General features: G+C 44.5%; 1 protein-coding gene across 5 annotated transcripts in view; it reads right to left on the bottom strand.

Moving 5' to 3' along the window:
• The window catches only part of HECTD4 (HECT domain E3 ubiquitin protein ligase 4), a 179885-nt gene extending 172486 nt beyond the window's left edge, over positions 1 to 7399 (bottom strand). For 3 of the 5 annotated variants that reach the window (XM_075996572.1, XM_075996571.1, XM_075996570.1), the window contains exon 1: positions 6956 to 7320. In XM_075996572.1, coding sequence (XP_075852687.1) covers positions 6956 to 7135 — 180 coding nt within the window. In that variant the 5' untranslated portion in view covers positions 7136 to 7320. Of the gene's footprint in view, positions 1 to 6955 lie in introns of all 5 variants that reach the window. The other 2 variants (XM_075996573.1, XM_075996574.1) reach the window with 2 other exon arrangements.
• Between the last annotated feature and the right edge of the window lie 7651 nt (positions 7400 to 15050).

The raw sequence follows: 15050 nt of genomic DNA on the forward strand, positions 1-15050 counted from the left end.
AGGGCAATTTGGCAGTATCTATTAAAATTTAAGATTGTCACCTCTGACCTAGCAATTCCACTTCTTAGAATGTGCCCTAGAGAAACAATCCCACCATTGTACAAGCAGGCATGCAAGGATATGCACTGCAGAACAGTTTTCCCTAGCACCTAGAAATGTGACCTTAGATGGCAAAAGGGACTTTGCAGATGTGATTAAGTTAAAGATCTTGAGATGGGGATTATCCTGGATTATCTGGGAGGGCCCCAAATGTACTCACAAGGATCCTTACAAAAGGGAAGTGGGAGGAGGCAGTCAGGAGAAGGCGCTGTGACAACAGATCGCAGGCTATAGTGATGTACTCTGAAGATGGAGGAAAGAGCAACAAGCCAAGGAATACAGGTGGCCAATAGGTGCTGTGAAAAAAGTAAGGAAATGGATTCTCCCCTAGAGCCTGCAGAAGGAACCAGACCTGAGAACACTTGACTTTTAGCCCAGTGAGACTCATTTCAAGCTTCTGACCTCCAGAGATAGAATAAACTTGCATTTTTTAAGGCACTAAATTTGTAATAATTTGTTAGCATAGCAACAGGAAACTAAGATACCCATTGACAGGGGAACTGTTAAATAAAACTACGGCATTTCTAGATTCTTGTGCAGCACTTAAAAATAATGTGGTAGATATATATATGGAGACATAGAATGATCAAAACCTCGTTGAGTTTTAAAGAAAGTGAGTTACAGAAAGATATGTCTAACATGACATTTTTTGTGTAAAAAAGAAAAAACATAGAATGTGTTATATACACACATACACACACACTTAAAAACAGTCTTGAAGAATATACAAAAAAATTTATCACTAATTTGACCAGGGTGGGGAGGAGAAGGAGACCTAGACTGCAGACGATTGTCAAAAGGGACTTCAGTTTTACTTATTATTTCCATTTTGTGTAAGAATGTATTCGTGTATTACTCATAGTCTTAAAAAATTTAATAGACACATAAGCTGTGCTTAAAATGCAGGATCAAAATAATAGTTACACAATTTCTGCAGTCTTTTCTCCTTTTGAAATAACTATACATTTGTCGCATAGTTGATCACCTGCTGCTATTTACATTTGTCTACAACTATTGACTAAACATCTTGCAAAGCAGATTATATTCCTTGTGTTCACCCCACAACCACTGTTATAAAACAAGACGGGAAGAGTCGGGGAGGAGAAAGCATGGGGCACTTTCAGGAATCGACAGTCCTTTCATAATTATCACCACAGGTACCTTAAGACCTAGGAAAGAACAGGTGCATGACAACCCACCCAGCAGCCCTTGCCAACAGGTGGTATTTGGTGACAGTCAATATGGAAGCCAAGAAGGCAGATAATAATCAAAGCTGATTTATTTAGCAAGTCCTTAGGTATATGATCGGAGGAAAACTGAAATGAAGACTATCTAACTATTATCTGCCTAGCCATACTGCAAACAAATTGGGAAGGAAGAAAAATCCAGAGGGATCATCCATAAATAAATAAATAATCTATCCATCTCCACTACTACGGGGAAAAAAATGTGTTGGAGGGATAGTTTTGTTTTCATACATGATGTGCAACTGACTGAATACTCATAAAATAACTTTCCAGCAACACAGCACCTTAGAAGTCAATACATTTTAAATACATAATCACATCTATACTTTTAACTTTTACATTAACCCTATCATTACCCCTCTCTTATAGACAAATGACAGTCTAACATAACAGTTTAAGTATGGACCCTGGGCTGGAACCAGACAGATGTCAGCCTCAGCTTTGCCACTAACTGTAAGACCTTTGTCAAGTTACTTAACTTCTGTCTATGCCAGTTTCCTCACTTGTAAAATAAGGATACTGACAGTCCCAACCTCATAAGGTTTTTGTGGGGATTAAATGAGATAATGGGTGTGAAGTATTTAGCACAGAGCCAGGCACGCAATATGCTGGCGCTATTGTCAGGGCAGTAGTAGAGATGGGGACAATGATGACAAAGAAGCTGCACCAGAAGAAACTGGGGATTAGTAAAGGTATGGAATTTGCCTAAGGTCACACAGCTAGTAAGGGACAGAGCTAGAATTTCAATCCCAGTCTGACTCTTTAAGTCTAACCTTAACGTCTAGGCAGTACTGTCACCCACAGTCCTCAGACACTTCATTTTCACTTTAGTTCTAGCCAGATGAGCCTAAGCCTAAGAGCATGTTGTGTCTTTTGCCCAAGCTCACAGAACACTACATCTAAGATTCACTGACTCCTATTAAAGTGCTCATTAACTGCATGGTCACCAGTGCTACTGGTGAATGGGGGTAGTTTGTTCATCTATTAACACTTCTAAATCTGGAATTCTATAAAAGTAAATAAATACTTTCCAAAGGATTTTGCCCAAAGGATAAACAGGCTGGTGGTATTCTGCTAGGAGAATAGATCAATGTACATCTAAATATCATCTCTGAGATTTCATTTGAGTGTATCATAAGCTTTGTCTATTTCAGTTGATCATCTCCAAACCCAAATGCCCCTTTCCTTACATAGCAAAAAAAAACAAATAACCAACAGATATCCTGCTGAGCCTTTTACATTTCATTTGTTTACTAAAGTATAATTGGCATACAATAAACTGTACATATTTAAAGTGTATAATTTGATGAATTTTGACATACACATACAATTGTGAAACCATCACCACTATCAAAATAGGAAAATATCCATCACCCCAAAGTTTCTTCATAATCCTTTGTACTCTCCATCCCTCTCATCCTTTCCTACCTGCCTGTATCCCCAGACAACCACTACAGAGCAGTTTGCATTTTCTAGAATTTCATATAAATGAAGTCATCCAGTCTATACTCCTGTTTGGCTGGCTTCTTCCGCTCAGCACACATGCACGTTGTATCAACAGTTCATTCGTTTTCATTGCTGAGTAGTATTCTGCTGCATGGATGGGCCACATCTGTTTATCCAATCACCTGCTGACGGACATTTGGATTGTTTCCAGTTTTGGGCAGTCACAAATAAAGCTGACTTGAACATTCATGTTCAAGTCGTTGTGTGGTATGTGCATGTGTGTGTGTTGAGGGGGTACTTACAAGCAAACACAATGAAACATGAGAAACACTAACCAAAATGCTTGAATTTAAAAGGAATATAAACTGTGGGGTAAGAAATATCTTGGCCACCTTGGGCATGTTAATTAACTTCTCTGTCAACATCCATACATATAACGCCTGACCCCATCGAGAGTTTGTAAAGAAAAATGATAGGTTTTGGAGCTGCCACAACTAAGCTATTGCTTCCCCCACCCTTGAATTCCCTTTAGTTTAAAAAGATTAATGTTCCATGAAATACAACACAAAATTCAATAACATTAGAGCTGTCATTTTTGAGCTACTGCTTTTTTATTTCTCTTAAATGTATATCTATTTCCACACTTAAAATATAATTTCCTATATGCTCTTGCTTTCTGCGAGCAACATAAGATTAAAACAAATACAGATATCTATTACAAATGACAAGATAAAAGCCTCACTCTGCATTTTTAACTCACCCAGAGTAAGATCCAAAGCCCTTACCCACAAGGCCCTACTTGATCTGCAACCCCAGCTCCCCATCTTTCCTCTTCCCCTTCGCTGACTGAGCTCAGAACTCCAAACATGCTAAGGATGCCTCCCTCTCAGGGACTTGGCTCTTGCTGTCCTCTCCGTGTGGGATGCTCTTTCCCTGGTAGCCATATGGCATACTTCCTCACTTCCTTCAGGTCTCTGCTCAAAGGCCACCCTGGGCTTTCCTTTCCTGCCCACTTGATATAAAGCAGTCTCTTCCCAATGCTCGCACCTCTTCACCTAGCTATACTTTCTCCTTAGCACTTACGTGCCATTATATATACACACATACACACACACATACGTCATATTATATATTTAATTGTTACTGTCTGTATATCCTCCCACTAAAATATAAGCTTTTTGAGGACAAGGATTTTATTTTACCCACTGCTATATCCCCAGCAACCAGGTCAGTGGGCCCAGCTCACTTCTAAATTCCACCAATACAAAAAAAAAAAAAAAATTCTACCAATACTTGTTGAATGAATTTGTTGATTAAACACTATTTATTGATTAAAAACAAATAAACAACAACAACAACAAAAAAAACACCTGTTTGGAATTTACTGAGAAGAAAAAAAATTTTATTTCAAATACTCTGCTCCTGCTTAAACTAAAATACTAAGTCAATGTTGGTATACTTCTTAGGATGGATTCTTCTTTCAGATTGACATTTAACTTTGAGTGACACAGAGTGAAAAGAACACTGGAATTCAAAGGCAAGAAAGCCAGGGTGTAGTCGTTTGCCCTGCCATAACCAGCTATGCTATAGCAACCAAGTCATAATCTCTCCTGATCTCAGATAACTTATTTCTAAAATGAGAGAAACCATTACCTGTGAAGTCCCTTCTTGCTCTAAAATTCTGAACCTCTGTTGCAGTCTTGTGCATTAAGGTTGCCAGTCATAAATTAGTTGACTTAGTTTGAGTCTCATCCCTCATAATCCAAAATTGTTAGCTGAAGAATTATGTATATTATAAAACCCAGTGAAAAATGGCCATTATTCACCCAGATGTCCACTGGAAGGAGAGGTTTGAAGAGTGACTTCATAGACATGGTAGTATTTCAAAAGTTAGCTTTTAATAAATTGACAAAGCTCTAATCCTCCTCAAATATGAAAAAGAAAGAGTTATTAGAAAGGCAGTAAAGATATCTGTTTATTACTCCATCTGTAGCCAGTTATGAAATTTAGAAACAATTACAAATAAAAACATTATACATGCATGGAGGCAGTAAAGTATTATGATTAGGAGATATGTTTGAGATGAACAGAACTTGGTTAATGTCCAAGCTCTTTACGTGATCTTGAGCAAGTCTCATACCTACACTGTACTTTACTTGCTCCATCTGTACAATGGGTGCAATATTTCTAAATATTAGCTCCTAGAGTTTTTTTTTGAGAATTTAATAAGATAATGTCTGACACAAAGGATACATGTAATCAACATTATTATCAAATAATTTAAGTGAATATACACACACAATCACAAATATAATAGCCACAAAAACAAAAACATTCTTAGCTGTTTCTCCTGATGATTTATAGCCTATATAACATGAGGAAAGAAATGAAAAAAGTTCTTCACTACTGCCAGTCATAAATGTTTATCACCCATACCCATATTAGTTTCTTAGAAGTCAGACTATAGATTTAAAAATTAAAAAAAAAAAAATGTTTTTAATCTAGCAGGCCAGAGGTTCTAGCAGGTTCTTTCCTTTAAAACTATTGTTCTGTGCAAACAGCTGACAAATTCACTCAATATATTTATACAGTAAATATTTTAAGAAAGCTAATTTAATAAGCACAGATATTTTAACTAATCCTACTCTTTCTAATCCCAAAAATAAATAAATTACATAATTTACATATACATAAAAATTTTGGTTCTGCGAACTTGGAATAGTCTCTGAGGAACAAAAAACATCCACATCCCACCTTTCACCCACAACAGAGCCAATTAATTCAAAAGATTCCACCATCATAGCATAACACCCTCTGAGTTTTCAGGCAGATTAGACAGATACACCTTGCTTTTTATAGAATAGGCCCAAATGAGACATAATAAGACTATGACTCCCTGCTAGGAATTCCCTACCAACTTACATCTTCCCTTTTTTGGTGGCCAGATTGTAAAATAAATCAATTAAGGGTTCACAACCGGAATGCTGAAGCAATCTCAAACCCAGACACAAAAATACAGTGGAAGCTATTCACATCTCAAGCACGTCCAAATGTCTCGGCCAATGTGATCTGATCAGTGCCGTTTCCAGAAACACACAGTAATGGGTTGTAATTCATTGCTATAAATGTTCGTGGTGCTGAAAGCCAAACTGCACGCAAAACCGCAACAACACAAAAGATTCCTCGCATTCCGTTTATAGCCAGAAGACAGGCCATCCACCCTGTGCCCTACCCCAGAAAGCCCTCCTTGCGACAGTAACAATTTCATGACACCCCATGCTACCTACACATCAAAATGCCATCCCACCGAGTGGAGGGGGAGCCTCGTCAGCGTCCGCCGGCCTCCATGAAATGACACCGCCAGTATTGCCATCCCTGGGCCAACACCAAACCGAGCGAAGTCGGTGCAAAGTTCCCATTAACCAAGCAGATCTGGTTTCCTTCTGCCTCCCAAAGCCCAGCGGCACAACTGATGAGATTTGCTTTTGCACCTGCCACGGCTCCTAGGCCTGGGCTGCTCGGCGCCCCCCAAGCACACGAAAAGGCCCAAAGCGCGCACGACCCTGTCCAGCGAGCGCACGGAGGGCTGCTGTAGCGTCCCCGCCTCGCTGTCCACACCGCCCGCTCTCCCTGACAAAGGCCCCGTGTCAATCCGAGCTCGGCACGACACAGAGAAGTTGCTGGATTGCCCATCGCGGACCCGCAACTGCCTCTATCCTCTCCCGGAAAAAAAAAAAACAAAAAACACAGACCTGGGGAAGAAGAGGATCTGAGGATATGCAGGGCTAAAATAAATAAGTCCCCAAAGCCAAGCAACCTGGGTGTGCCCTGGAAGTGAGTCCGGGGGCCGGTGGGGGAGGGGAGCGAGGGCCGGGTGGCGGCCGCGGCTCCCCCGGGGCAGGAAGGCCGTGCCCGGTCACGGTCTGATAAGATGCCGGGTGTCGGAACGCTCGAAAGGAAGCCGCAGACGAAGTCCCCGGCGGGCGCGAGGCCCGGAGGACGGAGGGAGGCGGGCGCGCTGCAGACCTGCGGCCGCGGCCCCACCTGCCCGCCTCGCGCCCGCACACCTGCCCGCAGCCCTCGGGCGGCGCGGGGCTCGGCGAGGCGGAGGTGCGGGCCCGGCCCGGGGTGCGGACGGCGGGTCCCGGGGCAGCCTCGCTCACCTCCAGGTCGGTGTCGGCGGCCTCCGGGGCCCCGAGGATCTCGCTGGGCAGCTCGGCCAGGTCGGTGACGCGGATCAGCCCGTCGTGCAGGAAGATGGTCTCCTCCTTCACCGAGAGCCACTGCGCCGAGTCCGCGGCCGCCGCCGCCGCCGCCGCCGCCGCCGCCGCCGACGAGCCCATGGCCGCGCTGCGGTCGGCGCTGAGGAGCAGACGCCCGGCCGGAGACTCGCGCGGGGCCGCCGCGATCACCGGCCCATGGCAGCGCCCCGCTCGCCGCCGCGCCCGTGCAGCTCCGCCCTAGGCGGTCCGAGCAGCCATCTCCCCGCCCGGCTCCGGAGACCCCGGCCCCGCCGCCGCCGCCGCCGCCGCTGCCCTGAGGAGCAGGACCCGCCTCCGCCGCTCGGCAGCCAACTGTCAGTGAGACGCCATGTTGGGGGCGGGGCTCCCGGCATGCCCCGCGGGGCGGACAATACAGGCCCCGCCCCGGCCCCGCCCCCCGCTCCGCGGCTCCGCGGCCCCGCAGCCGGGCGGCCCGGCCTGGGCCTGGCCCTTGGCTGCGTCCTGCCCTCAGGCCGACCCCGCCCGGCCCCCTCTGCCCTCGCCAGTCCGCATCGCCCTGGGTCTGCGGCGGCGGCGCACCAGACCAGGACGCCGCCTCCCCTGCCGTCTCTGCCCAGGTGTGCAGGCTTCGTCGGGCCAGAGCCCCCACCCCGGACAGAGCGTGGAGCTTCACTTCCTACTTTCACGTTTAAATGAGATGAATGCAAAAGGCTGGTGCAGAATTGGCGCTGCTGCTTGCTGTCCCTAAGCGCTTAGTAGAATCGCATAGTAGGTGCTTAATGTTTACCGAAAAGTCTAGAACCCAATAAGCACTCTCTATCTGGCGAACATAAAGCACCTGTCAACAGTGCTGGGTGCCCGGTGCCTGGCATGAGTGGCGGCTGTAATTATTGTTATATTCCATCAATATTCAACACTAACTGACATGCACCTTTAAAAATATGCATGCTGGCCAGGTGCAGGGGTGGCTCCTGCCTGTAATCCTAGCACTTTGGGAGACCGAGACAGGAGGATCGCTGGAGGTAAGGAGTTAGAGACCAGCCTGAGCAAGAGGGAAAAATACAAAAAATAGAAAAATTAGCCGGGCGTGGTGGTGCGCACCTGTAGTCCCAGCTACTCGGGAGGCTGAAGCAGGAGGATGGCTTGAGCCCAGGAGTTTGAGGTTGCTGTGAGCTGATGACGGCAGGGCCACAGACCCATACACTGTCTCAAAAAACAAACAAACAGCAACAACAACAACAACAAAAAAAACACAAGCATGCCTTCCCATTTTAACAAAAACAAAAAAGGAAAGAACTATTTTTGTAAAAAAAAAATGTGTGAGAGAATACATCCCAAATGGTTAATGTGGGTTGCCATGGGGGAGTGGGACCGGTCTGGAACAGCTGAGATGAGATTGTTCTCCTTGTATTACTTTTAATACCTAAAAAAATAATAAAACAGAAGAACATGAAGGTGCATACGCTTTGATCCAGCAATTCAAATCTGAGGAAGTTGTCTGAAGGATATTATCAGACTCATAGTCAAGGATGTATATACAGGGATGTGCAGCTCAGTATTGCTTATAAGAGGAAAAATTATAATTAACCATGACATTCAAATAATAGGGGATTGGTTAACTAAACTATGGTATATCCATAAGATGGAATTTTATGAAGCCATTCAAAAAATAGTTTTCAAAGAATATTAATTCAAGTTAACCCGGTGCAGTGGCACCCACTATAGTCCCAGCTACTCAGGAGGCTGAGTTGGGTGGATCGCTTGAGCCCAGGAGTTTGAGGTTGCATTGAGCTGTGATGGACCCTGTCTCAAAAAACAAACCAAAAACCAAAAAAAACCCCAAAGCTCAGATTTGTCTGTCTGATTCTACAACTCCAGCTTCCTTATTTTGGCTATAAGGAAAAACTCTAAATTTCCTTTGCCCCAAACGTCCAAACCTAATGGCAACCATTCATCATGATTTTTATTCTTTTTTCTTTTTACATTATTTATTTTATATAATATTATTTTAATACTTTATTTCATTTTTTTTCTTTTTATTAATAAAAAGTCTTCAGTGGGACATCATGATTTTTAAATGCTCAGGTTTTTGACTCTAAATAACCATCTTTGGTAGTTCAGAGGAAATTTCTCCTGCTCTTCATGTTTATATTTCAAGATCAAGAGACAAGATGCCCAGGAACTGTCTTGTCCTTAACCCTCAGGAATGAAAACAGCACAGATCTAGGGCTTAAAGTCTTTAGACTGCATAATGAATAGTTATTTAATATTTTAGTAACAGTAATTAATTAGTCATAGAACTGCGTGGCTGCCACTGTACCGTGATGAGGCAGCTGAGGAATTAATATTTATAGAACCCCCTCTGGAAATGAGACCATTTAGTAGGGATTTCTAGAACAGATCAGCAACACAAAGAAAGTGCCTGGTCAAAAGAGCTTTATGTTGGAAGCCTGGAGGCAGAGAATTCATTTTTAGGTTAAGATAACAGGGCCGGGCGCGGTGGCTCACGCCTGTAATCCTAGCTCTCTGGGAGGCCGAGGCGGGCGGATTGCTCGAGGTCAGGAGTTGGAGACCAGCCTGAGCAAGAGCGAGACCCCGTCTCTACTATAAATAGAAAGAAATTAATTGGCCAACCAATATATATACAAAAAATTAGCCGGGCATGGTGGCGAATGCCTGTAGTCCCAGCTACTTGGGAGGCTGAGGCAGGAGGATTGCTTGAGCCAAGAGTTTGAGGTTGCTGTGAGCTAGGCTGACGCCACGGCACTCACTCTAGCCTGGGCAACAAAGCGAGACTCTGTCTCAAAAAAAAAAAAAAAAAAGATAACAGACATACACACATACACAGAAAATATTCATTCATAGGAAGGGAAGATTTGTGGCTTAAGAGTTCTTTGGAATTCTTTTCTATTCTTCCATTTGAGAATGGGGGATCAGGGTGGGAAAAGGAGCAAGAGAAGCTGTTGGCTGGGTAAGCCAACAGCTTGTTGGAAGCCAAGCATGAGGAAAGCAGGAAGTATAGCTATCAGTAGGTTGGCCCTCAGTTGCCCCTGGGAGGCACCTCCCCAGGAGGGAGCAAGCTTGTTGTCAGAGACCATCTCCCTACTGCCCCAGCTGCTGACGTGATATTCACTGGCCTTGGCTCAAGCTGGGGCCCCTCAGGGATTTTGCAGTATCTCCCCTTTCTGCTGGCTTTTCTGTTCCAGCTGACTGTCTACAATGACTCTGTAATCCTTACTGGGCCCACAAACATGTGAGTGTGGCGTGAAGATAAGCAGTTCTCGATAAACCTTACTAGAGCTTATGGGTAGTTTTAGCTGAGGCAGCCATGTTAATGTGTAAGGCCTTTCAAAACCCCAAAGAGAACAACACAGGCACAGGTCTGCTAAACACACGCACACACACGCACACCGACAGAACCTACGGGGGTGATTGATTATTTCCTTCTCACTAATTACAGTCTCAAAGAGGAAACACACCTGCTTGAAATCTTTTTTCCAAGTCATCTGGTAGGCCCTGTTCATATTTTTATTTCAAGGAAGATGATTTCAGATCATAGGTGGGTCTATGGCAGCTGGAAAAGAAAATCAGACGAAAGAGATATCTGAAAACGAGGAGGGAGAAATTCTCCCTGAAGCACCATTGCATCGCTAGACCTAAGGGACAGGCCTCCGCGGTTTTCAAAAGCCCAGAGATGAAGCAGCGTTAAAATGCCACCCTCCTCATTTGGGAAGTCCGCACCAGGGAGCTCCGAAAGATGCTGTGTCCTTCAGCGCCACCTCGTGGGCATCAGAGGCCTTGCAGCACCGGCATTTCCAGTTCTGACTTGGAAATTTGCAAACATTCTTCCCCTGCTGCAAAAAATTAGATTAAGAAAGGGTGGTTCCCACAAAAGAAAAATGGGCAAAAGACATTATCGTAGGGTTTTCAGGCAAGGAAAAGTAAACACTGTATGTTTTTGTTTCTTCAGTATTCACTGAGTGCCTACTCTGTGCCAGGCAAAGGGTTAGGTTTGGGGTTCAATCCTCAAGGAGACTGGCAGCTTCCCTCTTTCATAAAAGATGTGAAGCTACTTGATTTTGTTTTTGTTTTGTTTTGTTTTTTGAGACAGAGTCTCACTCTGTTGCCCAGGCTAAGGTGAGTGCCATGGCATCAGCCTAGCTCACAGCAACCTCAAACTCCTGGGCTCAAGCAATCCTCCTGCCTCAGCCTCCCGAGTAGCTGGGACTACAGGTGCACACCATCATCACATCTGGCTAATTTTTTGTTTCTATTTTTAGTTGCCTGGCTAATTTTTTTCTACTTTTTTAGTAGAGACAGGGGTCTTGCTCTTGCTTAGGCTGGGCTTGAACTCCTGACCTCAAGCAGCCTCCCATAGAGCTAGGATTACAGGTGTAAGCCACTGTGCCTGGCCAAGGGAAGCTACTTTGAGTAAGTAATTCCAAATGGGATGAGAAGTCCGGGCACTTGGTCTGGGGGTTCCCTGAGCATGTCATGTTTAAAGCTGGTAGCTGATGTGTATGAGTTAATAAGTGAGTGTGAGGATTATTAGGGAAACTTCAGTACTACTAGTCACCAAAGAAAAGCATTTACATGAAATGCAGTGTGTGGTGTTCAAATCATAGACTGCTTGGGTTTGGGTCCCAGCTCCTTTGCATGTTATCACAAACAAGTTATTCCACCTATCTATGCCTCTGTTTTCCCAACTTAAAAGGGGTGTTGGCACGGTGGCTCATGCCTGTAATCCTAGCACTCTGGGAGGCCGAGGCGGGTGGATTGTTTGAGCTCAGGAGTTCGAGACCAGCCTGAGCAAGAGCGAGACCCCATCTTTACTAAAAAAATAGAAAGAAATTAGCTGGACAACTAAAAAAAAATTATATATATATATATATATATATATATATATATATATATATATATATATATATATATATTAGCTGAGCATGCTGCTGCTCTGGCTGAGGCAGGAGGATCGTTTGAGCCCAGGAGTTTGAGGTTGCTGTGAGTTAGGCTGACACCACGAGCACTGTAGCTCGGGCAACAAAGCAAAACTCTGTCTCAAAAAAAAAAAAAATGAGAGACCCTCCTGCTTCAGCCTCCTGAGTAGCTGGGACTACAGGCATGCACCACCATGCCTGAATAATTTTTTTTTCTATTTTTCGTTGCCCAGCTAATTTTTTCTATTTTTTTTTTTTTTTTTTTTGAGACAGAGTCTCGCTTGTTTCCCAGGCTATAGTGAGTATCATGGCGTCAGCCTAGCTCACAGCTACCTCAAACTCCTGGGCTCAAGTAATCCTTCTGCCTCAGCCTCCCGAGTAGCTGGGACTACAGGCATGTGCCACCATGCCCGGCTAATTTATATATATATATATATGTTAGTTGGCCAATTAATTTCTTTCTATTTATAGTAGAGACGGGGTCTCGCTCTTGCTCAGGCTGGTTTCGAACTCCTGACCTCGAGCAATCCGCCCACCTCGGCCTCCCAGAGTGCTAGGATTACAGGCGTGAGCCACCGCGCCCGGCCATAATTTTTTCTATTTTTTAGTGGAGATGGGTTCTCACTCTTGTTCAGGCTGGTGTTGAACTCCTGATCTCAAGCAATCCTCCCACCTCAGCCTCTCAGAGTGCTAGAGCATTACAGGTGTAAGCCACGTTGCCTAGCCTGGATTCATGCACTTTAAAGACTGAAAAACAGAGGAATGCTTTTCTTTGGGAGAGACATCTCATTTGGCTGGATATGGTGGCATGTGCCTATAATCCCAGCTATCAGAGAAACTGAGGCGGGAAGATAGCTTGAGGAGTTCAAGACCAGCCTGGGCAACATAGATCCCAAATGAATGAATGAATAAGCCACAAGTGAAGGAATATGAGTGGCCACTCACTAAAAGCTGAAAAAGGCAAGGAAACAGACTTGCCCCTTAGAGTCTTCCAGAAGGAATCAGTTCCGCCCTGCTTGACTGCTGAAATGATTTTGAACTTCTGACCTCCAGAACTGTAAAAGAATAAACTTGTGTTCTTAAGCCATAAAATTTGTGATAATTTATAGCAGCACAGATGCACCAGAACTGTAGAAACCAAGTGGACTGGCCGGGCGCTGTGGCTCACGCCTGTAATCCTAGCTCTTGGGAGGCCGAGGCGGGCGGATTGCTCAAGGTCAGGAGTTCAAAACCAGCCTGAGCAAGAGCGAGACCCCGTCTCTACTATAAATAGAAAGAAATTAATTGGCCAACTGATATATATATAAAAAATTAGCTGGGCATGGTGGCGCATGCCTGTAGTCCCAGCTACTCGGGAGGCTGAGGCAGAAGGATCACTCGAGCCCAGGAGTTTGAGGTTGCTGTGAGCTAGGCTGACGCCACGGCACTCACTCTAGCCTGGACAACAAAGCGAGACTCTGTCTCAAAAAAAAAAAAAAAAAAAAGAAACCAAGTGGACTGGAAAAGAGGCCATCTCAGAGGTGACCAATGTGACCTGTCAACTGTCACTTGAATACCTTGGCGCTACGAATAGCCACGGACCTTGGCGACCCTGAGCTCTGCTTTGGTTATCCACTGCTACACAACAAATCCCCCAAATCCTGGTGTCTTGAAACAATCACCTTACTATCTCTTATGGTTTGTTCTGTGAGTCAGGAATTCAGGCGTGAGCCGCCACACCCGCCTCTGTACTCCGTTTTAACTTTTGTATTTATGCAAATTTTTAAAAAAATTTAGGCCGGGCACGGTGGCTCACGCCTGTAACCCCAACTCTCTGGGAGGCTGAGGCGGGAGGATTGCTCAAGGTTAGGAGTTCAAAACCAGCCTGAGCAAGAGCGAGACCCGTCTCTACTATAAATGAAATTAATTGGCCAACTAATATATATAGAAAAAATTAACTGGGCATGGTGGCGCATGCCTGTAGTCTCAGCTACTTGGGTGGCTGAGGCAGGAGGATTGCTTGAGCCCAGGAGTTTGAGGTTGCTGTGAGCTAGGCTGATGCCACGGCACTCACTCTAGCCTGGGCAACAAAGTGAGACTCTGTCTCAAAAAAAAAAAAAAAAAAAAAATTTATAAATTTTTTTTCTGTTCTTTTACTTTAGCACATTCCTTCCTGTTGTATACACACATTTTATTATAGTTGTAAAACTAGACTTTTTAAAAAGTGATATTTTCTATGTTCTGCAATTTACTTTTTAAATTAATCTTTGTTATAAAAGCAGTATGTGTACATTTTAGAAAGATCATGTGAATAAGCAAAAGAAAGACACTTTCTTCTCATCCTTTGAGATAACCATTGCTAACACCTTATTGTATATCTCCCAGTACTTTTTCAAAGCAGATGTATATACATAGCAGCAGTTATTGTACTGAACAGTGGCTAAAACAACCATTTTATGTGCTGATAATTCTGTGGGTCCAGCATGTTGGGTTGGGCTCTGCTGGGCGGTTCTGCTAGTCTTGCCTAGGGTCATTCACGTGGCTGCAGGCATCTGGCAGTTTGAGTGTGCCTGGCTGGCTGCCCTAAGGTGGCCTCACTTGCATAGCTGCATCTTGCAAGGTTGGGGCTCTCTCTCCATTTATCCTCGGGGAGGTTAGCCCTGGCCTCTTCACGTGGCTGCAGCAGTGTCCCAAGAGGGCAAGAATGGCAACTGCACAAGGGCTAGGCTTGGGTGATCCACATACATCACTACACCACATTCATACTGGTCAAAGCAAGTCAAAAGGGGTGGAATCTATTTGATTTCACTGTTGGAACAATGTGAAGGGGCTAGTGCAATGGTTTTCAAAGTAGGATCCAGGGATCCTTAGATGTCCCCAAGATCCTTAAAAAGATCCGTGAAGTCAAAACATTTTGTGATACTATTAAGATACTGTCTTTTAGCCGGGCGCGGTGGCTCACGCCTGTAATCCTAGCACTTTGGGAGGCCGAGGTGGGCGGATTGCTCAAGGTCAGGAGTTCGAAACCAGCCTGAGCGAGACCCGTCTCTACCAAAAATAGAAATTGACCAACTAAAAATATATATACAAAAAATTAGCCGGGCATGGTGGCACATGCC

The sequence above is a fragment of the Microcebus murinus genome, chromosome 22 (assembly GCF_040939455.1).
Source record: "Microcebus murinus isolate Inina chromosome 22, M.murinus_Inina_mat1.0, whole genome shotgun sequence".
Classification (NCBI taxonomy): Eukaryota; Metazoa; Chordata; class Mammalia; order Primates; family Cheirogaleidae; genus Microcebus; species Microcebus murinus.